This window comes from Schistocerca serialis, chromosome 3, assembly GCF_023864345.2.
Source record: "Schistocerca serialis cubense isolate TAMUIC-IGC-003099 chromosome 3, iqSchSeri2.2, whole genome shotgun sequence".
Taxonomy (NCBI): Eukaryota; Metazoa; Arthropoda; class Insecta; order Orthoptera; family Acrididae; genus Schistocerca; species Schistocerca serialis.
The window spans coordinates 45471534-45495778 of record NC_064640.1 but is presented as its reverse complement, the minus strand read 5'-3'; the positions used below and the strand labels follow the sequence as shown (position 1 = coordinate 45495778).

At 40.7% G+C, this 24245-nt stretch overlaps 1 protein-coding gene across 2 annotated transcripts in view; it reads right to left on the bottom strand.

Annotated features, from left to right (window-relative positions):
* Positions 1 to 24245, bottom strand: part of LOC126469695 (high mobility group protein HMG-I/HMG-Y-like) — a 36805-nt gene that overhangs the window by 4277 nt on the left and 8283 nt on the right. For both annotated transcript variants that reach the window (XM_050096865.1, XM_050096864.1), the window contains exon 3: positions 3362 to 3511. In XM_050096865.1, the coding sequence (XP_049952822.1) occupies positions 3362 to 3511 (150 nt within the window). The remainder of the gene's footprint in view (positions 1 to 3361; positions 3512 to 24245) is intronic.

The window sequence follows — 24245 nt, the reverse complement described above, 5'->3', positions numbered from 1 at the left end:
GGGCACCACACATATCTAAGTAAAATTGGATGAAGTTTACATGGACTCTGCACCATCATTGAACACCATTTACTTTTGGATTAATGAATTTAAACATGACAGGATAAGCACCGAAGACAAAGCGCACGCCAGCTGTTCAATTGAGGTCACCACAAAGGAAACCATTGACACAATCCACAATGTGGTAATGCAAGACTACTCAATAAAAATTCATCAGACAACCGAGACTGTAGGCAACTTAACTGAGTGAGAGTATAATATCCTGCATAGAAATTGGCTATGAAGAAACTGGGTGCAAGGTGGATGCCACGATTGCTCAGTCGACCAAAAGCACATCCGGCACAACATTTTAACACAATGTCTGGCGAAGTTTAAGTCTCAATCTGCATAGTTTTTGCATCTATTTGTGACTGTTGTTGAAACATGGATCCATCATTAGACACCAGAGTTAAAATGGCAGTCAAAACTACGGACGAAGGTTGGTGAAAGAGCACTAAAAAAGAAAGACCATTTTCTCAGCTGGTAAGGTGATAGCCACTTCTTTAGAGATTCCACAGAATAATCCTTGGAAAAGGCACAGACATAACTGGACTATTATGCTTCATTGTTGGAGCATCGGACAGTTACATTGGCAGGCAGAAAAAAAGAAGGAAAATAAGAAGCAAGGTTGGCACGCAATAAAGAGCTCTTTCCCCATAATAATGCACCATCTCATACATCAGTGACAATGGAAAAGTGCACTAATTGGGCTTTGAATTTAATTTCAATTCACTAGACTTAACCCCAAGTGTCTTCTTCCTGTCTCTGACATTTAAACTGGCTTGCTGGGAAAAAATTCCTATCGAATGAGGAAGTGATAGTTTCAGTCTACGAGTATTTTGCAGAGTTTGACAGAACCTATTTTTTCGATGGGATGAAACAGCTCAATGATTACTGAATCACATATATCCCACGAAGGACATTAAGTTGAGAAGGTGAGCTGCTCATGAAAAACATTTTTTTTATTTCTTTATTTTTAAACATTTGTATCAAACCAGCCACATTAGCACAAAAACCACATAATCACAAGCAAATTTATTACTTTACAAAACAACCGATTTATCAGGTTTTAAAGTAAACCTTATTTCGAGTCTACAACACAAGACTTCATCATGAAGTGATGCCAGTAGTCGTTCTGCCACATATCTGCAGGAAACTCACACAGAGAAGGCTATTTCATCAGGTAACAATCTGGTGCCATAAGAGGGAGTAGATATTATCAGCTACCAAAACTCTGCCGCTGAAATATGGGTAGAGTATGCCAACAGGATGACAAATGTGGCCACAGTCTATCAAAACATTTTTTTTATCTCTGTTCAAGAAACAGGAGTTGTGGTCTTTACTGGTTACAATCCAACAACTTGTACGCAATATGTGAGGCATTATACACTGAGTGTACACTGCTTCAAAATTTCCTGCCCCCCCCCCCCATCCCTCCCAATTCCTATAGTCTCTCCCTCCCCTCCCCCTTTCCCCAAATGCCCAATTCATTCCATGGACAAAAGTTGAGTCAAATTATTCCTTATTCACTGTACACAATACATTTAATCCCTTCTTTAAAGTTTAGCGTATGAAGTATGATAAGTATATTACTGCTTCTTTCACCTGCAGAATTTTTTTTCAGAATGTAAGGACTAATCTAGATCTGCAACCAATTTCAATAGCAATGAAACATTCCCAGAATGGAGTACAACAATCACTAACTGCAGTAACAACAGCAATACACTTATCTGAAAGTATGCTACTCTAAGGGCCCTGCCTCACTGGGATGCCACGACAAGTCTGCTGGCAGACACACCAGACAGAAGAATGAACGCAATGGAGCCTCTCGCACCGGGCAACACCTGACAGTGGCAGCTCTGCCGGCAGAGCGACCAACATGAGGTTCTGCCAGCAGGCCTGCTATCAGAATACACGATTGCTTATGGCCACTCCGTCAGGATGCCAGTAGAGCTGCCAAGCACTACCTGCCACTCACCTGTACCTAGTTTTATATGCTCACATGAGCATTATTGACAGTTTTGACACTGAATCTTATCTGTGAGATTCACTTGGGACACTACATCTCAGAACTATTCGAAACATGAAATGGAAGAAAGTGTTGGGAATTATGAGGGTCATAAATGAAGTTCAGTTTGAAGAACAAGTCTCCACATTACAATCACGTTCAAACTACTTACAATAATGCACTTTCTGGACTCTGGCTGGTTGGAGATAGTGGAAATTAATCAAGTCCCAATTTCCTCACAGCCACTGTGTTTACTATCCGGGCTAAGAATGTTTTCCTCAAAACCTAAATCCAGACCGAAATAGCACAGCTACCTCTCCTGCTGCTGCAGCAAGTGATGCTTACGGACCAGACAACAGACACGCTAGAATTATTTTAAGAAATATGTAAACAAAGGAGACACATTTAATTTCAGTTTATAATAACATACTCTTCAAATAAAAACTGGAGGGCACTTCTACGTATACTTTACAGTTACAACTAAAACTATAAATATCACTGCAGACTACACATAAGTAGCTGCCACGTACACAGGTCACTAAACTCTTTTCCTCTACTGAGACTACTTTCCTCAAAACAGTGACCTTTTTGTCAGTTAATCTCGGGAGATCTCCACTACCTCGTCAACTGAACAGAATGACGTTATCAGGATACTAGAAAATTTGGCACTGCAATTTCTTTAATCATTATTAAGCGTGTCAAATAACACGTTACTGTCCTGATCAGCAATTAAGGTATGTGCCCAGAAGTTCTTTTTCTGCATTCCCTTTTTATTTTGAACTTGCACACAATGCTTGTAGCTCCTCTTCTGAGCAGCGACCGGAGGCATTCCTCTGGCATCTCTGCCAACATCTTTTACTGTAGGACCTGAGTGCTGTCAACAGTGCAACCAGCAGACCTGCTGTGGCGCCCCAGTGCAGTACTTCGCTAAGACTTGGCACCCACAATTACTGACTTGCCGGTAAAAAAACATTTGATCTTTCTACCCCCAATTCTCAAATTGCAATGTACAGTACATTCACTTAACAGGGGTAGAATGGTCTACAAAATCAATTGTCCGACAGTTGTAATCTGATGCTGGAGATTCAAATTACATGTTGTTCTGTTTTCATGTACACAAAAATAAGATGACCCCAGATAAATTTCTGCTATGGAGACACTTCCTGAAATCAAGACATTACTGGTTGGAACACAATTTGGCTATCTAGCTTCCTGTGACTCAAGTAACTACTTAACTAAAGCAGTTATAATGTTCTTATACTCTGAAAGAAGAGAAGGCAACTTAAAAACTAACAAGTCCTAAAATACTCATACCTTGGCAGCAGCCTTTCCTTTTCGCTTAGTGGAGCCCTTAGGCCGGCCACGGCCACGTTTAGCAGGAGTAGCACCATCAGTTTTTTTCACTTCTTTCTTATCTTCTGATGGAGCACGGCCACGTTTTTTGGCTTCTTTTGCAGGAGACTCCTGCATGGAAAGCGATAATTCAATTACTAAACAACAAACAAATGACATTCTAAATAATGGACTAATCTTTAAATAGTTTGAGAAATGACAAGTTTTTGCAACTGCTGCAATGAAAATATACCACCCCACATTTCTGTAACACTTTTCTTAGGAAATTTGACAGTGCATAATGCCATAACAGCATAACACTTTCACTGTAAGCATGAGTATAAGCCACTAACTCAGATGTTAGAAACTGGGTGCAATGAGATGAATTACTAGAGTAAAATACTGTTAAGTTTGTATTCTGTATATTTCTAATATCAACAGTTGACCGTTTGACAGCTTTTTCCAGAGACAATGTATGGTCATTTTAGTTATGTCTTATAAGTAACAAAATGAAAAGAGTATTTCTCATTTCATTTTCTGACATGGTGAGGGTAGGGCATACAGGGCTACTAATAAGCACCTCTGGTTCAGAAGATAACTGCACAAAAACTACATGACATACAGAAAACAAATATCAGTGCCTAGAGTACCTCTCCAAGTTATTGACCTGGCTTGTTCTGGTTCATTGGTTGGTTTAAAAGAGGGGGGAAGGGACCAAACTGCTAGGTCATCGGACCCTTGTTCCGAACGACAAAACAGATTACCATGGCTGGCTGACCAAAAGAATAAAAAGGAGAAGCCCGCCACTTTGCAACACATTAAAACCTCCACCCTAAAAGCACTAGGGTGGAGGACACAGAGGGACAAAGGACATGTGCTAAAATTTAGATTAAATGATAAAACGCACCCTCACAAATAAAACGTAAAACTATATCTGCCAATGAGGCGTTGTCAGATAAAATTAGTGGCAATGAGTCCGATAAGCAAAGCTTTCGTCGCAGGGCAGTCAAGGTGGGACAGTGCACCAGAATATGGGCCACTGTCAAATGGGCGCCGCACTGACACTGAGGCAGGTCTTCACAGTCCAGGAGGTAGCCATGAGTTTGGCCAATGCGGAGCTGGCAGAGAACCACAGATTCCCTGCAAGAGGCCCGCATGGAGGACTGCCACACATTTGTAGTCTCCTTAATGGCACGCAGTTTGTTGTGCGTACTGAGACTATGCCATTCCATCTCCCAAAGCTGGAAAACCTTGTGGCATAATAACGAATGCAGGTGAGTTATTGGAATGCCAATCTCCATAAGCGTTTTCTGTGCAGCCTGTTTGGCCAGCCTGTCAGCAAGTTTGTTTCCTGGGATTCCGACATCTCCTGGAGTCTACACAAATACCACTGAATGACCGGACCATTCCAGGGCATAGATGGACTCCTGGATGGTTGCTACCAAAGGATGACGAGGGTAGCACTGGTCGATAGCTTGTAGGCTGCTCAAGGTGTCAGTACACAGAAGAAATGACTACCCATGGCAAGAACGGATGTGCTCAAAAGCATAAGATGTAGCCACCAGCCTTGCAGTGGAACACTGCAGCCATCTGACAAGGAATGCTGTTCAATATTCCTCCATGGACATATGCGAAGCCGACGTGACCATCAGCCACCGAGCCGTCTGTGTAATCCACATCATCGCCTTGGTACATCTCAAGGTTGGTTGGTTTGAGGATTAAAGGGATCAAACTGCATAGGTCATCGGTCCCTTGTTTCATAAACACACAGAGCACAGTGAAACCATCCATTAGGCATTCGAAGCACAAGATAAAAATTCCTTGGGGAAGAAAATCCCCAAGGTCAGTAATAAAGAAACATGGAAAACAGAGCACAGCAACAAAAACAATAAAGAGAAGAAAGGCAGAAAGAATTAAAACCGTACAGCAGAGGATCGTGGCTGGCTGATCACGAAAATAATAGGACGAGCCAGCCACTCTGCAACACGTTAAAACCTCCAGCCTAAAAGATTAGGATGGAGTCAAATTACAACGCAAAACTAATTAAAAGATACAGCGTAAAAGAGGGTGATGTAATAAAATTAAATGGACCTATAAAAGCCGCTTGCGCGAATAAAACTTAAAACCCAATCTGCCATAGAGACATTGTCACCTAAAAGAGAGGATAAATCACCCTGGAGATTAAAAGCACACCTGAGAGCGGTTAAAAGAGGACATTCCAACAACAGATGGGCCACCGTCATGGTTGCACCACAGCGACAATGAGGGGGGGTCCTCTCGACGCAGCAGATGACCATGCGTCAGCCAAGAGTGACCAATGCGGAGCCTACAGAGACCAACAGAATCCCTGCGAGAGGCTAGCATGGAGGAACCCCACACGGTCGTGGTCTCCTTGACTTGCCGCAGCTTGTTGGGGACAGACAGAGTGCGCCATTCGTCTGCCCACATCCCGAAGACCCGACGGCGTAACACTGATCGGAGATCAGTTGCCGGGAGGCCGATCTTCAACGGCAGTTTGCGGGTGGCGTCTTTAGCTAACTTGTCGGCTAGTTCGTTTCACGCTATCCCAACGTGTCCCGGGGTCCATACGAACACCACCGAACGTCCCCGCTGTTCAAGAGCATGAACGGACTCCTGGATGGCAACAACAATGGGATGGCGTGGGTAGCACTGGTCAAGAGCCTGCAGACTACTGAGAGAGTCACTGCAAATGACGAAAGACTCTCCAGTGCTGGTACGAATACGCTCAAGGGCACGAAAAATGGCTGTTAGCTCTGCGGTGTAAACACTGCAGCCTTCCGGCAAGGAGCGCTGGTCAACATAGTCCGCATGAGCGTAAGCGTATCCCACACGGCCATCAACCATCGAGCCACCTGTATAGATAGCCTCGTACATGTCAAGAATTGAGAGGAAGTGACAGCAGAGAGCTGCGGGGTGAAATGTGTGTTTTGGGACTCGTGAAAGGTCCACGCGAAGTTGCGGCCTAGGTGTACACCATGGAGGAGTACGCGAATGGACCTCAAAAGTATAGGTGGTAAAGGCAAGGACTCCAGTTCAGATAGAAGGGATTGGACGCAAACTGCAACTGTAAGCCCTCACCTAGGCCGCCGATGGAGGAGATGAACTGCCAAGAGTGGGAAAAGGAGATTAATTCAAGTGTGCAGGAGAACTACGAATGTGTGCAACATAACTGGTAAGCAGTTGTGCACATCTGACCTGCAATGGAGAGGGACTCCAGCATTTGCGTCGGTAGATAACACACCATTTATGTGAACACTGGGAACACCTGTTTGAGTCTGGTACCCAAAAACTTGTTTGACCTTTGCCCAGACTTGGGAACACCTTCCCATGTACTGCACCCAATGGTCGAGACGCATCTCTCCCACCACCCCTGTTTCCATCATTCATTACGCTGGCGAATGCGGGCACGAAGCTGTTTAAAGGTAGAGCTCGCCGACACCCCTTAATTGCCTCAGCGACTTCCTGTGACCACCAAGGGACTGTCTTTCGCCAGGGGCACCCTAAAGAACGAGGGATCGCGTTTTCCACCACAGAAACAATTGTTGTAGTTACCACATCGATGTTACCATGTGGGGGTGATTCAACAGTGACAGCAGGCATCCCAGTCTGCCTTGTTTAGAGTCCTTGAGGCAGGCATCCGTGCACCTGACACTGAGGCAGTGACAGGAAGATGGAGAAGTGGTCATACCACATAGGTCATCATGTGCTCTCCAATGGATAGATGGGAGAACACCAGCACTGCAAACAGAGAGATCAATGGCCGAATATGTGCCGTGAGCCACACTGAAATGTGTGGGGGCTTTTGACATCCCTGCCTCGGCCAGTAAGCACAGTGCCACCTCACAAGGGGATATGAGTGTTAATCTCCCCAAAGTAGGAAAGGTTTAGGGAGTTAATCAGTGCAGCCAATGTGTTCAGGAGTACTGCACCATCTAGAGGAAGATATACATTACAGACAGTTATTTCCTGCATCGTCCTTATCCTGACAGCCACGGCTTCAAGAGGGATTTGAAGCGGCACAGGTTCACTGCATACTGAGTTCAGGACAGACGAACTCCACCTGACATTGTTATAGTCACTACGGTTCTTTTAATACCCCCCGATAGCTGCAGAGGGCAGGGGTCAACATTGCCAGGAACCAGGTTTCCTGAAGGGCTATGCAGAAAGCTGGTGTAGAGCTTAACAGTTACCGCAGCTCAGTCAGGTGGCGGAAAAAACCGCCACAATTCCACTGGAGGATGACTGTATCGGGAGGCTGGGAAGGCATGAAGTCCGCAAGAATGCAGGTTATGACTCAGGGTCACCTGCTGCCACCAATCGAGTATTTGTAGCCATTTCAATGGTGGTTGGGGCATCAGTGAGATCCAGATCCACAGGGGACACTACGGTCTCCACCGCATCCTCAGATGCAGAACTGATAGGGAGTGGTGGTGTTGGGGCCACCAGAGGCTCCTGGTTCTTAGCAGACTACAACTTAGTTTGCTTGCTCTCCCTTCTCTTTAGGGGCTCGCTGGGAAGATTTCTCTGAAGCAGCTTCAGATAAGACCGTGAAGCTATTCATCCAGCTTTCAGCTCCTTGAGCCATTGCCGGGTGTGTGCTGTGGCATTAGTGGAGTCTTGGGAGAGAGGGCCCCCAAGGGACCCCTTCCACACGAGAGGAGCCAGAAGAGGCTGTTGCTTCTCCAGCAGGGGGGAGGGGACCAATGTCCCCTGAGCTTGGGTAGGTGGGTGGAAGGGGGCTTGCTCCCAAAGTAAGTGCTTTGGGAGCAACGGAGGAAGATTTGCCACCAAGGGGGCGGATGTATTCCGGTGGCCCGGAGGGCCCACTGTTCGTTGCACAGAGTGAGGAACCACTGGCACTTGGAACGGCAATGGTGATGTAGTTGCAGTATATGTCGACATCAACCGAATGGGGTGTAATCTTTCAAATTTATGTTTAGATTCTGTGTAAGTAAACCGATCCAGGGTCTGGTACGCCACGATTTTCCACTCCTTTTGGAGTACTGGGCAGTCTGGCTAGCAGGGAGACTGGTGCCTGAACTGCCAGCACTTAATGCGTCACATAGGGGGAGGGACATATGGTTTAACATCACAGCGGTAAACTATCACCTTGACCTTAAGATTAAGGCACTGGTAGCAACCCTGTTGTCTTTGGATCCCCTGCAAACGCACCAGATGAAGTGAACACCCTGCTGTTCTCAATTGGCACTTAGCTCCTTGTCAGACTGCAAGAGGAGATCGCAATGGAAAATGATCCCCTGGACCATATTGAGGCTTTCATGGGGAGTGACAGAAAATAGAATATCACCCAGCTTGTCACAGGTGAGTAACGCTTGGGATTGGGCTGGGGATGATGTCTGAATCAAGACTGCACCGTTTCGCATCTTTGGCAGCGCTGTCATTTCTCCAGACTTATCCTAAAGGTGTTCAACAAAAAATTTAGGCTTCGTAGGTAGAAAGGAGTCCCCATCAGTTCTCCTAACAGATTAAAAACTGAGGCGAATATGGCTCTGTTCTGTAGCTCTACATTCCTCCCACGGTGTGGCAAGGAAGGTAAACAATTTAGGGTCATACCTGTCGGCATTGTATTCGATCTTGCCCTTCTTAGAGACTGCCGGTACCGTACGGTCACCAGCAAGAGATTACTTAGTCCACTTCGTTGCGGGTCATCCACCCTGATGCCACCCACTCTGATAAGGGGCTCTCCCCACAGGCACCACCCAGCCACAGCAAATGCCAACTGGCATGATGCCCCAAGAAGACAGGCATCTACTCCTTGGCATACAGGGGGAGTTTACAGCTCAGGTATCAGCAGTGCAATCCCTGTGTTGTCAGGGGGCTACCACCAAATGGGTACATGACAGCCCCACCACAACAGACTGGCTAACGTGCTGGATATTGGGTGCAGAGAAATCCAATATTGTCATGGGGGGTTAAAAGAGAACAGGAGACAATGGAAGAAGATGACATACACCGGAAAGTGTCCTCGTCCAAATAGTTTAATCTCGGGGCACTATGGATAACTCGTGCACCATGTAACACGTCCTTCCCTATATGGCCCCCACATCTGTAGAATTTTGAAAGTTGCAGGTCAATCCATAGAATGGGATCAGAATTCCGAGTGCCAAAAAAGTGAAAGACTCCTTTTAGTCACCTCTTACGACAGGCGGGAATACCTCGGGCCTATTCTAACCCACGGACCCGCAGAGGGTGGCGGGGTGGCTTCTTCTGTTCACCTGAAGTGATGGTTTTTGCTAGAGCTGTTTTGGTCTTGTTTCGCTTTTTATGATGGCAAGTTTTAAGTGAAGAACGTGCAGCTGTAAATTTAATTTTCTGCTTGGTAAAAATGCTGCTGAAACTGTTTTAATACTGAAAACAGCTTACCAAGATGACACTATGGGAAAAATTCTAATGTACAGGTGGTTTGCTCGATTAAAAATGGCAAGATGTCGATTGACTATGACCCTTGTTCTGAACGTCCAATTGCTTGAATCTATGAAAATATTGAAAAAATTTGAGAGCTTGTGCTCACAAGAGCATTGAAAAATGTTTTATTTGGAAGCGTTCGTCAAAAATGACCCGATTTGTGGCAGACAGGACACTAGTTTTTCCACCACAACACACCTGAACAAACAGCCATCTCAAACACTTTTTGGCTAAAAATGGCAAGGCTCCAGTACCCCACACACCTTTTCGCCTGACTTGACTCCATGTGACTTTCTTAGTTTCACACATGAAAAGGAGCATGAAAGGATATCGATTTCACGACCGTGAAAAGTTGAGAAAAAACGAGGGAGGAGCTGTCAGCCAATTCTTAAGACAACTACAAAAAAGTTTCAAGCAGTGGAAGCACCAGAGGGACAAACATATTAGTTGTAATGGAGAGTATTTTGAATGGGATAAGGTTGTTTTTTAAACAATTTGAAAATATATAGCTTTTAAAAATAATTCAACTTTTTTGGGTACCCATGTAGATATTAATGATAGACAAAGGGTTGAAGTTCACAGATGGGAAGGTGGTGTTTGCTGTCATGTCAGCAGCACTGCTATCGTGTTCTGTCCGTATCCTTCAACTGGAAACACTCTTTACATCTCTCAATGCTTATTATTCTTTGGTTGGTTGCCATTTTGCACGATTTATGTTATGTGGTCTCATCACTATGAATTTCAACTGAAGGAAGTAGTCACAATCATTTAATTCTGTACTTATACACCATTTTACTTCAAGTATTTGTTGTACAAGTAATGAAAATTGGAAAGTGCTATATCAATAATGTGGGAGAATAGTTAATTTTAAGCCAGCAAACTCCCACATAAATATGACAGCATATGCTCTGTCGTATCAGTCTGGCAGATTCACACTGTACAAAACCCTACTTTTGAGATTTACTGGCACTCTTATTATGCAATTCTGTCAATACTTAACCCATAAGAACACGTGTGGGGTTAAATACACCCCACAGTAGCTCTGATACATTGGAAGCATTTTTACATAAATTCTACAGTCACGATTTTCACATACCTTTCAACCAACTGTCCCTCCCTGCAACCCATTAAAGTCTCCCAGTGTCACACATTGTCTTATTGAGTATATGTGCGTCTGCTAACACCTGAGTTAAAAATACCCCACGTGATAATGTAGCCACTGAACTTCGGAAACAGATTGCAGATTCTAACACTAATGACTGCCATCCTACTCTAGGCATGTCTTGGAACTAGTAACTTCCTGTAGGGGAGGGGAGGGGGGGGGGTAGATTTAAGCCAGTACAGGTATTAGCTTCAGTGAGTTAACTTTTGCCCTTAGAAAATAAAATCTCTAAGTGTAGTCCACACACCTAACCTTGTCTCTCTTTGGAGCACACCTGAGAAGGTAAACAGCATACATAACAATTACATGGAATAACTACCTTCTTATTCAAGCAGGTATTCATGAAACTATTATTCAGTCAGACATTGGTGTCTTTTACTTTCACAGTGTAATTTCCAGATTACTAATACTAGTCTAACTAGCCTACCAAGAAATAATTTCTGTAAATAAATATTCCTGAAATTCAGTACAGAAGTTTAGTAGCTTGAATTTTTCTAATTCCAAAACTGTCTACTTCTACTAAAAACTTTATTGGTCAATTTGAAAAACTCAAGTTTTCAGCAAATTTTGGTGGGCTATGGGAATCCCCATGGAAGTAAGAATAGTTAACATGAAATCATACCTATAATTTTGTCTTCTGGTAATACAGGTCATCGTTAAATCAATTTCCTGTTTTGTTATTAGAATTATGCATTTTCTCATGTTAATATGCAACACTAATTTTTATTTTTATTCTTAGGTATGTCTATAAGTATGCAGGTTAGTGATTCAATCAGTTTATGACTTTTATTCATTACATCAATACCACAGACAGTTTTGTGTTACAAAATATACAATCAGTCCTTGTAAATGTCGTGTGACTAGGGCTTCCCGTCGGGTAGACAGTTCGCCGGGTGCAAGTCTTTTGATTTGACACCACTTCGGTGACTTGGTCGTCAATGGGGATGAAAAATGATAATGATTAGGGCAACACAACACCCAGTCTGATCAACCATTAATGTGTTAACACCTCTCAGTTAACAGTCAGTTGCAGAAATGCATACTTCCTTGTGCATTAGTCACAAGTTCAAAACAACATGTACCTACTTTGCAGATACCATGAATTAATCCATGGGTACAGCTTACCAGTCTGGCTTAAATATTGAGACTTCAGACATCAAAGGCTGATCATAATAAAACAAAACTGTATTGCAATAAATATGAAGAAATTGGAAACCACGAGCTCTAGTTTTGTGTGTATCCTTTAATGAATATCAATCATACCCAGTGCAGTGCATTTTTAGATTCAATAGGATTGTAGCTATTTCAAACTATAATAATAAATTTCCATGTAAATATGATGTCAGCTTCTGCTCCTTTCAATGCAAAACAAACTTTCCAGCATGTACTTTCCACCTTGTGTACTTTTATAAAATGTTCAAGACTGTTCAGGAGGGACATTTTAATGTCCTATTTATGCATTTTGTCTCCTATATGTTGTCTGAAGAATTGCGGTTTCATCTAAAATAATTCAACAAATAATTCAACAAATAATTATTAATTTAACCCTACTACTGCATTTATAGTATAGAGGCATGAATGGGAAGCAGCAGTTGAGAAGGGAGTAAAACAAGGTTAAAGACTTTCCTCAACATTTTTCAGTCTGTACAGTGACCACATAGAAAGGGAAACAAATGAGAAAACCATGAGATTAACATGATCATGTAGCTGCTGCTGCTCACACTCTTCACTGTATCTGTATTTTGAAACCAAGAATGTTTCTTCTTGTATTCTTGTGACTTGACACTTATCACATTACTTGTGTAATGGAATATCCAAGCTAAGTGTGCATCTTTCATTAACAGGTCTCCAGTTACAGATCTTAGACCCACCTTCCGTATCATCATTCACATCTTCATTCATTTCATGAACTACACAGAGAAATATGTTATCTGTAACTAATAGGTGTCCTGCCCAAGTGGCCAAATGTTCTGTAATCTTCCATTAACATATTTGCTGCAACTGGTGATACAGGACAACACATGGTGACACTGTGTCATAATAATTATTTCCATTGAACAGGAAGCAAGTTAAGGTGAGAACAAACAAGTGTAGTAAGGTTAGTCTCACTACATCAAAACTCACCAGCGGGCCTGAACAATTGCAGCGATGTTCCTGTAAATGACGTACAAAATGAAAGTAATTACAGGTGTTGTCTTGGCATTTCTCCCCACAAATGGACTGAAGTCAGGTGTTGGGCCCATGTGTATATTGCTACTACTTTATTGCTGACTGCAGTGGGCTGTCCTCTTTGTGGACTTTGCACAAAAATGTCATGGTGTTGCAGCAGTTTTTGGTTGAAGTTTCTCTAGAGTTTTCACATCAAATGTCCTGCGAAGAAGTTTGGTGGGTTTCTCTTCGAACCACTTGCTCGGCCGTCTCCTATCGTATACACCGTGTAATTGAGATGGTTGTCAATTTTCAGTTTACATTTTGTGTGCAGGAGCAACAGCATTCCCACTGCCAGCATACAGAAGACAATCTGGGTTGCCACACATCACACAGATGACCGGTTTTTCCAAATTTGAAACATCCACCCTACAGTAGTGTGGCCCTAGTGAACATGCAGCCTCTGTCACAGCATATTTGTTAAGCATCACTTACCGTGCAGGTGGCTGATTCCACAATGCTTTTGATGTCTATCATCGGTAGTGATGTTGGTGTCAGGGCTATGTTTAGTCATTTCACTAAACAGCATTGCTGCATCATCAGTCTCTCTCTGATAAGTTGATCACATAGGTTCATATGTCAATTCTTGATGCACTGTTAGCCTGTTGTACTCACATGACAGTGTCAACCCACTCCCAAGAACTGGGAAAGAATGCTGACAATCTTGAGGTGGAGGTGGTAACAGCCAAAGTATACACAACATTAAGCGGAGCAGCAGTCATTAAGAACCGCTTTTCAATGGCAACTAGACTAGCTGCCAAAATACTGTGGAGATCTTACGGGACCCAGGGAGACCAGAATTCTACGTCTTACAAGTACACCAGGAAACCTCAGACTGCCTATCAAGTACCTTTACAGGAAGAATAAGCTTCCACAAATGAAGAGGCTGGACATGCAGAATTTGCTATACTTGTCATTGATTACCTACAACCTAAAAAAAAACTTAGGTACGCATCTCAAGACACAATTCTCTCACTTTTTATTTCTATGTCTGAAAGATGTCTAATACAAATTTTGTGGCAGTTGCATAAGAGTGCCACTAGTAGTACCACTAGGAGGGTACAAATCACATTTGCTTTAAATACAAGCTTTAATGGTCATGAGTGTCAGTTACTTTTGTGATTGGACATGGTGAGTTGATGTTAGTCAAGAATACCTTTAGGGCAACAAAGATACCAATATCAACACCTCACTGAGGTTGAATGAGGTCATGTAATAGGGCTATGATATTGTAGAAATACTTGGCAGGAATGTAGCCACTGTACACTACTGCTGGTCACAAGAATACACAGTCACAACAAGACAGGGCTCCAGATGGTTACATGGCACTACCGAGAGTAAGACCATTTTGTTTGGCATATGACTGTTGGATCATACTGCAAATGCAGCAGCATCTGAGCAACAGTTTGTGATACAGTGACAATGAACAGTTACAGATATGCTACCTCATAGCCAGCTCCAAACCAGACACCCTGTAAGTGTGCATTCCACTGACTCCAAACCACCACTATTTGTGACTTCAGTGGTGTCAAGCAATTGAGTTCACAGGAGGACAGGGTGGAGGTCTATTGTGTTTTCTGATGAAAGCTGGTTCTGCCTCAGTGCCAGCCATGGCCATGTGTTGACCAGGAGGTGCCAGTTATCTCACAAGTCCAGCATCATCCACAAACAGCATTAACTCTTTGTATTGACCAGCCTAGTGCAAACGGTATGGAACTCCATCCCACAAACTGATACCTGGCACCTGTACAACATAATACATGTATATTTACATGCTTGCATTCAACATTCTGGCAGACACATTGGTTATAAGTCTATCAGCATTTTACATCTACAATGACTTCTCACATTACATTAACCTGTGATCTTGCAATTTCAATCAAATATGTTACCTAGACAAATTTATTCCCAAAATTTCATTACTCGATAATTATTTTTTGGTGTTGGATTCCCCCCCCCCCCCCTGTCATTATACGTTGTTAGGCAATATAATTTTTTAGTCCTTTACGCACCAAATCAACAGTTATGACCCCTGGGACAAATTTCAATTCATATTCACATTTATGTTAGAGGGGTAATGACAGTCCGATTCAGATTGTATGTTGCACCTGTCTATCACAGAAGAAAGGTAGCTGACAGTCAAATTTTTTATCTCGTAATGCCTTAGGGTTTTTCATCTTAATAAAATGGAAATGTATACCTCATAATACACATACATACTATTAACAGTATTAGAACATGACAGGTGGTTGGCTGAAGCCTTGCTATAGAACTGTCCTGGCATTTGCCTGAAATGGTTTAGTAAAAACCTTATCAGGATGGCCTGACAGATTAAACACAATCCTCCCAAATATGAAGTCACCGCCTTAATAACTGCACTGCCTCATTCACCACGTCCCTATACTGTGTTCCACTCAAAACTTATCAGCTTTGTATGTCGCCATGATTCAATGAGAGCAGAAAGGCTTCAATGAGTTCAGTTTCCAGTGTTAACTCTCAATAGTCATCACCACAAAATTTATATGACTGACCTACTGGTGTTTTTATCATCTGGATCTCAAGGCCGGCCAGTGAGCACAACTGACTTTGTTGTTAGCTGCACTTATCTGCAAATGTACTTCAGCCTCCCAATGGTTATGGCCTCCAATTTACTTTAACATGACAGCCACTGTGTTCAGTAGAAGTTACAAATAATATATACGCTGATATGAAACTTCCTGGCAGATTAAAACTGTGTGCCGGACCGAAACTAACTCAGGACCTTTGCCTTTCGGGGGCAAGTGCTCTTGCATCTGAGCTACCCAAGCATGACTCGTCCTCACAGCCTCAATTCTACCAGTACCTCGTCCTACCTTACAAATTTCACAGAAGAGCTTCTGTGAAGCTTGGAAGGTAGGAAACGAGGTACTGGTATAATTGATGATGAACGGATTGTGGGGCACTTAACTGCGAGGTTATCAGCACCCGTGCAAATTCCCAACCTTTGCTCAGTCCAATCTCGCCACTTGCATGAATGATGATAAAATGATGAGGACTACAGAAACACAGAGTCATCGAGGCAAATGAAAATCCCTGACCCCGCCAGGAATCAAACCCAGGGTGCCGTGGTAGAATTGAGGCTGTGAGGATGGGTCATGAGTCGTGCTTGGGTAGCTCAGATGGTAGAGCACTTGCCCGCGAAAGGCAAAGTTCTCAAGTTCCAGTCTCGGTCCGGCGCACAGTTTTAACCTGCTAGGAAGTTTCATATCAGTGCACACTCCATTGCAGAGTGAAAATCTCATTCTGAATATATACGCTGTTTGCATAACTTTTAAACTTCTGTTCACTTTCAATTGGTAGGCATATTATTTTACTGAAAAATGTTGGCAATGCTAGAATATGTCAGAATGGAGCTAGCTCTTAACATGCCCCAGAACATTTAGTGGGTGGAATGAACATTCAGTGTAGTATTCCTTCCTCATCTGAAGACCCGAGCCTCGGTAAATTTTCCATTATGTCTACAAATTCTATGTTGAAAACTAGATAAAACCATTAAAACAGTATTTTGTAATATTAAAAATATTTTCCCATTTAATTCTTGCAATATTTTATTAAGCAGATCAATTCTTAGAGAAGGAAACAGCAACCACCCATTTTCAATAATGCCATTTATTCACCTAAATAGCACTCATCTGTTTTCAACCAAAATGTTCACTACCAGATGGCTGATCACATTAAGGTACATCTTTATTGTTTCTATTGCTTTTCAATTTTTATTCCCTTTGTGGTGTGCCCTACAACCAAAATGTGAGGAACAGCCTATTTAACTGTAGCTTTACTTAACAACAAATGAAAATAATGTAAACACTTTTCTGCATCTACATATATTGTTTTCAATCATTAGTAGGTACAATTACAGTTAAAAAGGCTATTTCTCACATGTTTTTGTTGTAGGGCACCACCATTCCAGGAATTTTCACAAAAGGAATAGAAAGTGAATAGTAATGTGAACAAGAGTAAATGTGTGTCAATGTTAACGGCTGCCTGACAATGAACACCTCTGTCTAAAACCAGTGATGGTGCTATTTAAGTGAATAAAATTATTAAATGATGGAAACACTGCAGACAGCTAGTAAACTGTTTTAACCGACCACACTACAGGTTTCGCCACTAACATTCTTCGTAAATATACTGCCATTCTGACAATGCCATCGATATTTAATAACTCGACAGACGAAGAATAATTGAGACAGGTACCAGTACATCTCAAACCAGACATGGAAGGTGTAGCCTTGCAGAAGTAGGTCCTGGTCTTCACCAGCCACTAGGAAACACTGTCCAGGTAAATAATTTCATCACGTGTGAAGTGGGATGAACACTACTCTCAACCAATTTTGTGATCTGCTGACATTCACTTGTCAGCTCCTTGCACATAAACTTTGTAACCAAACTTTTAGCAAAAAGATATTCAACACCAATTCTGGTTTTATATAGTAAGTAGCTAATGTCCATTAAGTTGCATCAGGTTCCAAAAAGCCCTGAAAATTATTTTGTAGGGTCAATCATGTGAGAATGACTTAATTCTTAAGTTTTGAGAGAGTTAACAGTGTGTAAAAAGTAAGGTTGGATTTGTCTAAACTCATTAGTGGAAAACAAGTGAAATGTTAAATGGGAAGATTTGATTGTCATTTGCACACTCCTATCAAAGCATGAAAGTCTTTTCAGCAAAGGCAATTCCAATCCAAGCAATACAGAAGGATTTACAGCTTTTTCATAGTATATTTGATGGAAGTTCTGATAACATCAGACAATCACTATCACATTTCCTAATATGACAACTTTTTCTGTCACTGTGATTCACAACACTCAAGTTCTACTTGATAAATATACATGATGTGTCTCTGGCTGTTTAGTTTTAACTAGTTTTTTGGACTTTTGACACTGTCACCATTCAAGACATCCCAATTTTGCAGTTATTTCTGTTAAGTGGCCTTCATTAAGGTGACCGTACTACTGATCCAATCTTATTACAGCATTTTATCTGCATCTGACTAAAGCTTGGCAGTGACAAACCTGAAACAGAAATCCGGTCTATGTTGATGTGCCAACAACAAAGTACATCAACCAAGCTGAGGATTTTGATTCTATTCACATATTTTATTAGCATTCATGATCACACAGCAGAGCTGGTAATATTTACATAGAAATGGGTACTATCGAAACAAGTATCCACATAGCACTTAAAACAATTACCCAGTGGTCAAAAAATTTGACGAATATGTATGTAACTTTCAGAAATTACAAAGCAGTAACTTTCAGTAAAACATCTTTCAGAGGCTCATAAATACTTACCAATAGCAAACTTATCCCACATCTATTTTAAGGTTTTCATACAGACTACATGGGTTTCCATCTCTTGCACTTTAGCAATACTCAATGATGGTCAAATGAATGTTGTGCAAGCTATCTCCTTTACAGACTGATTACATTTTCCCAGTATTCTACCAATGAACCAGCCCACAACTAGCTTTACCAAAACATGAGCCTATGTGATCATCTTTAATTTCATATCCAAACAAATAATGCAAGGAAAATAAAATTCACACATGCTGCAGGTATCGTGTCCGTTGTGTGAAACTACTCTGCATTTTTCATGATATACCCTCTTCAAACACATTCAGAAAATTTTAAGTAGGGGAAGTACTTCCACTGTGTAAACTAAGTTTTCTCCCCGTTCTATTCTGCACTACACTCAACAGTTCGAAGAACACACACCTGACATGTGAAGCTTCCATTGGAAATAGCAAATACATGCTTAAGTGCATGACTTCCCACACACAATGGGAAAGATTGCTGTTTTTGCCCAGTGACACTTCTCACCAGCTATAGTGCATGCCTACCTGTTTTGTGCGCCTCAATTAGCAGCAGTTTTTGACAGTAATAAAAGTACACCAAGTTTTCTGAAGGCTAGAGGAGCAGAAAGCAAGTCCTGAGGAACTTTAGTTCAAAACATATGCTTCTGAAGTCTGAACATTGCAGCAAATGAAAATAAAATTAAGTCTGATATACATTTTTTTTTTCTAGAAAACAAAAGTTTCACTATGTGCCACATTTATTAATATCAAACTGAACACAGTCCCTTAGAATCATCCTTATGTAATCCATGTTTCAGACTCAATCACAAAAATGCCCTGTTTACAAACAAAAAAAGTAAGGAAATCACACCTGAATCACCTATTGTTAGGTAACTGTTTTCCATGTTATACCTGTACAAATTCAACAGCATTTAACAATCATGCCCAGAGTTGTGTGTTCTCAATATCCCAAACAATATGAAACTCCAACTGTGACATACAATTTGAATATAAAATTCTAAATATCTCTGCATATCTTGCAATACAGTAGGTCTTCTTCCTCAATGTTGCACCAAAATAGGCTTGAATGAATAACTGCGAATGTACAGAGATTACTGCACAAACACTGGCAACATGTACACAACAAGAGTGCATTTTTCAGTTTGTTGAACCAGTTTTTACATGTAAAATTCTGTTTGTGCTTCATCAAAGGAGACTTTAGTGGACAAAGGCAACAAAGTGGTGGAAGGATCAAGAATGCCAGAAGAGTTACATTCAACAAAAAGCACACCAAGGACAATAAATTTGAGAAATAGTAAGTGCCATGTACCAAGTTAGAAGTTGATTGGTGACAACATCGTACATGTTGGAACATTAAGTATTCATCTTCAGAGATTTGATATACTAGTATTGTAAAGAGATACATTACTGATGTGTGTGGTTTATGAAGCATTTACATTTTCAGAACAACACTGCAAAATTTACATTCTACTGTTCCTAAAAGTAGCTAGACACTCATGTTAAAGATACACAAAGTTATAATAAGGGATATTACTTCAGTTATATCATCAAAAAAGATCTGCAATCAATAGTGACTAAATGAGAACCATGTTCCTGTTGTTGCTTTGAGAGATGGAATAATGAAGGCAGCAGATAAACAGGCAAAAAGTCCTAGGGTGAAGTGGGGTAAGTGTAACCACGTTTTGGCATAGTTAAACTTTGACACCAAATTGCCAACTTGTTATTTAAGATATGATTTTGAAATTTCTCTTGCTTAGAGTTTGTTTGACTTACTGACTTTTAAACAATATACATTTTGTTTTTGAATATATATATATATATATATATATATATATATATATATATATATATAATAGAAGGAAACATTCCACGTGGGAAAAATTATATATACCTGTCCTTTTTTCCCCCTAAGGTAAGTCTTTCCGCTCCCGGGATTGGAATGACTCCTTACCCTCTTCCTTAAGACCCACTTCCTTTCGTCTTCCCCTCTCCTTCCCTCTTTCCTGATGAGGCAACAGTTTGTTGCGAAAGCTTGAATTTTGTGTGTGTGTTTGTGTTTGTTTGTGTGTCTATCGACCTGCCAGCGCTTTTGTTCGGTAAGTCACCTCATCTTTGTTTTTATATATATATATATATATATATATATATATATATATATATATATGGTCAAATAATTGTTTTCAAAATTTTGTGTTGTGAGGTTACACTTGCCCCATGGTTCGGGGCAAGTGTAGCCCCGCATTGTTGTACCCATACAGAGAATTGTAAGAGACTTGGGGTAAGTGACCTGATTACCCAATTTTTACTGAATTTGAGGATTTTTAAATTATTAAAATATTTTAAATTTTACTCAAGATATGAACTTTTTTGCACACGCCTCTGTGTGTATTATGAAATACACAGAAAATGTTAGCTAAACTAAAAAATAAGTGTTGGCCTAAACCATAAAACACTGAAACAGAATGCATCATAGATGATTTATTTTTGTTTTAGGCCAGTAATTTACTAGTTTAAATTCTACAAAAGTAATTTTTTTTCTTTAGTAGGCAATTTAACAAAAATAAAATATCTAGTCTCAAGAGAAAAGAAAAATTCACTTTATAAGTTCACTTTATTATTTTTCATGGTAATTGAACTAAAGTTGTTAGCAATTTGTGTTTGATGCTAAACTGCCCTAATTCAACTTATTATATTCACATCTAGGCCCTAACTATTATTTAGTCACTGAATGTTGTATAAATCAAATGTAACACCAAATGTAAGGTCTCCCTTGTGACCCAAAGTAGGCTCAGGCAGCCCTGAAATGACATCAGAGGATGGAACTTCCATCTCATCTCTTCTATCAGGCCAGTAGAATGTGGTACCATGCTTTGTCTTATTTTTGCATCTGAGGAAAATCACTTCTGGATCTCCTAAATCACTCATTTTGGTAACTTGTCCAATAAAATGAACTTTTTTACATTTTGTTGCAAAAGCTACCAGAACAGTTTCCAACTGGCTTCAAAAAAGTTTGCCTCCTCCTCCTCCTCCTCTTCTTCTCGTCCTCCTCCTCCTCCTCCTCATTTCTTTCCCGAGATCGTCTAGTGTTATGGTTCCATTTTCTTCATCACTACTTATTAAAGATAGGCCTCCTTCAGTTTCACTTTCTTCACTTGTTGATTCAACTTCCAGTCTTTTTTCTTGTTACCCACATGAGCAATCAAGGATTTTTTTTCCCCACAACATTCTGAGATGCCATTTCGCATAAAGTAACAGCACTTTGTTTGGAACATTTACTTTTCATTACCAAGTCCTTTTTTATGCCAATAATGCTATTTTGTTTTGATTTCTCCTTATTATTCTTGTTTCCTTTAAAATCTTTTTCTTTATAGATGGCATCTTGAAAAGTGATAACATCAGCTCCTAATGCAATCCTTTTTTCTTTGTTTTACCAGTGGGACTACACTGTCGGACTGTTTCCAATAATAAGTTCCAGAACATAACGAAACATTGGTTAGCTCGGGAATGGTTGAGAAAGAACTCCGATACTGTGAGAACTGCAGGGCTCAGTAGACGTAGGCCTACTAAATTCTGGAGGTTGTTCAGCTGGAAGCTTCCCAAAAATCTGAGTACTTTCTGTTAAGAGATGTAGCTTCCACACAGTCTATTGCTGCATTATCGTGAGCTGGCAATGGATTTGTTTCTGCCAAAGATTTGGTATGAGCTACATATCTTTTATATGCCTCCAGATCATATTTAGTTTTATCAATTACTTCTCTACTGTAAGGGAATATTCCTGCTTTTTAAAAACCACTTCCCAACAATTCAGGAGGTGTTTCATTCCACACAGCAGTGAGGAGATTGGAAAAGTCACGTTTGCTAATTTTTCCCCTTGATGATGTCTCTGGTGACAAGTTAACTTTTGGTCCCAAGTAGATTTCACACTCTTAAACACTGCTACATCCTTTGGCTGCAGGATGAATTATCATGCTCAACATTGTTGTCAGTCAAACAATGCTTCACATACTGTATTGTAATTGAAATGGTGGCATTCTTTACAGTTCTGTGTCATATTTTATAAAAGGAAACGTGATTTAAAAATATAATAGACTTAAATAAAAAATAAAATATATATCACACAAACTCTGTAGACCTACAAATCCAGCACATCAGGTATTCTGGTATCCATATGTACAGGAAGGCCAGTTTAGTTGATCTAATGTGATGGCAAAAACAAGGTTACGGCTTAAATAAATAAATATGTTCTGGTAAGTTTGTTTGGGGCAAGTGTAACCCCCTCTGGTTACACTTGCCCAAGCCGATTGGTTACACTTGCCCCACATGGGAAAAAGTTGGGGTAAGTGTAACCATGCCTGGCATATCAAGAGCTTTATCAGTAGAGTAAAACGAAACTCTCATTTGAAATTATCATGCAAAAGTTAGTTTGTAACCAAAAAAATGTGCAGTTATCTTTAAAACTGCAGAAATGACAGACCACCAAATTCTGAGCATGTCACTCTCTCGCAGAGTGAAAATTTAGACGTCAATTCAAGTCCAAAAATTAATTACCAATTTATGCCAGATTTGACAACTTATGGTTAAATATAACAAAGAAAGGAGTAAATTAACGTGTGATAGGTCAGAGATAAAAATACAGCTTCTTTAAGGCACCATAAGCCGTGGTTACACTAAACCCATGGTTACACTTACCCCACTTCACCCTACTTAAAATTCCTTAATAGCTTGGGAGAGGTTGAATTTAACAGACAAAATGAGAAAATATAAAAATGCAGCAGGCAAAAGGAAACACACGGGTCTGAAAAACAAGTGAGAGAAAATGCAAAATGGCTCAGCAGTAACAACCCAGACCACAACTGCAGAAACAACTACAGGAGGCATGGACACCACCTACAGGAAAATTAAGAGACTTTTTTGGGGGGGGAGGGGGGAATAAGATGGCTACTATACAAAACTGTCCCAACTGGTGTGCAAGATATGAGAGAAGTGAAATACCCTCAGACTCCAAGAAGACTATCATTTCACCTCCAAATAAATATGCCAACGTGTGTGAATATTACCAAATCATTAGTTTAACACTAGAACTGCCAATGCAGTCAAAATGACCGCAACACATTTTCAAAATTACTTTTAACAGCACTTTGTTGTATTGAAATGAACTTCAGTGACTCCAGGTTAAAGGGCAGAATCGCCTGTACTACATATATTTTTTTCAAAAATGGTTAGGATGATAAGTATACCTAGAACCATGAGAGCAATCATTTTGACTGCTGTATTAGTTACTGTAATAAAATGTCTTACAATATTACTCGTTTCTCTGGTTGAGATTAAATCTATTAATCAGTCTCTGAACAGTAATAATACACACAATAATGGAACTCTTAATTTACTGATGTCCATTGTTTGTCTCTGCATCTCCAGTCATATTGTCATTCGTTAGCTCGTAGTAACATAGTAATAATGGCTTGTAGATCTCAGTCGCTTACCGATGCAGAATTGTTTGGCTCTCTTACATGATATTCCAGATGATGAGTAAAGCAGAATGTGACCTAGATGCAGAAGACCTAAGAGAAGATGCAGACAAAGATTGCTGTCAACCAAACAATCACTCTGGAAGTGGCGATTCAGACTATGCTGAAAACGTGCTTGTTCAGCCAAGTTGGTAACAATTTTGAACTGTGTTATTTACATGCCAAAA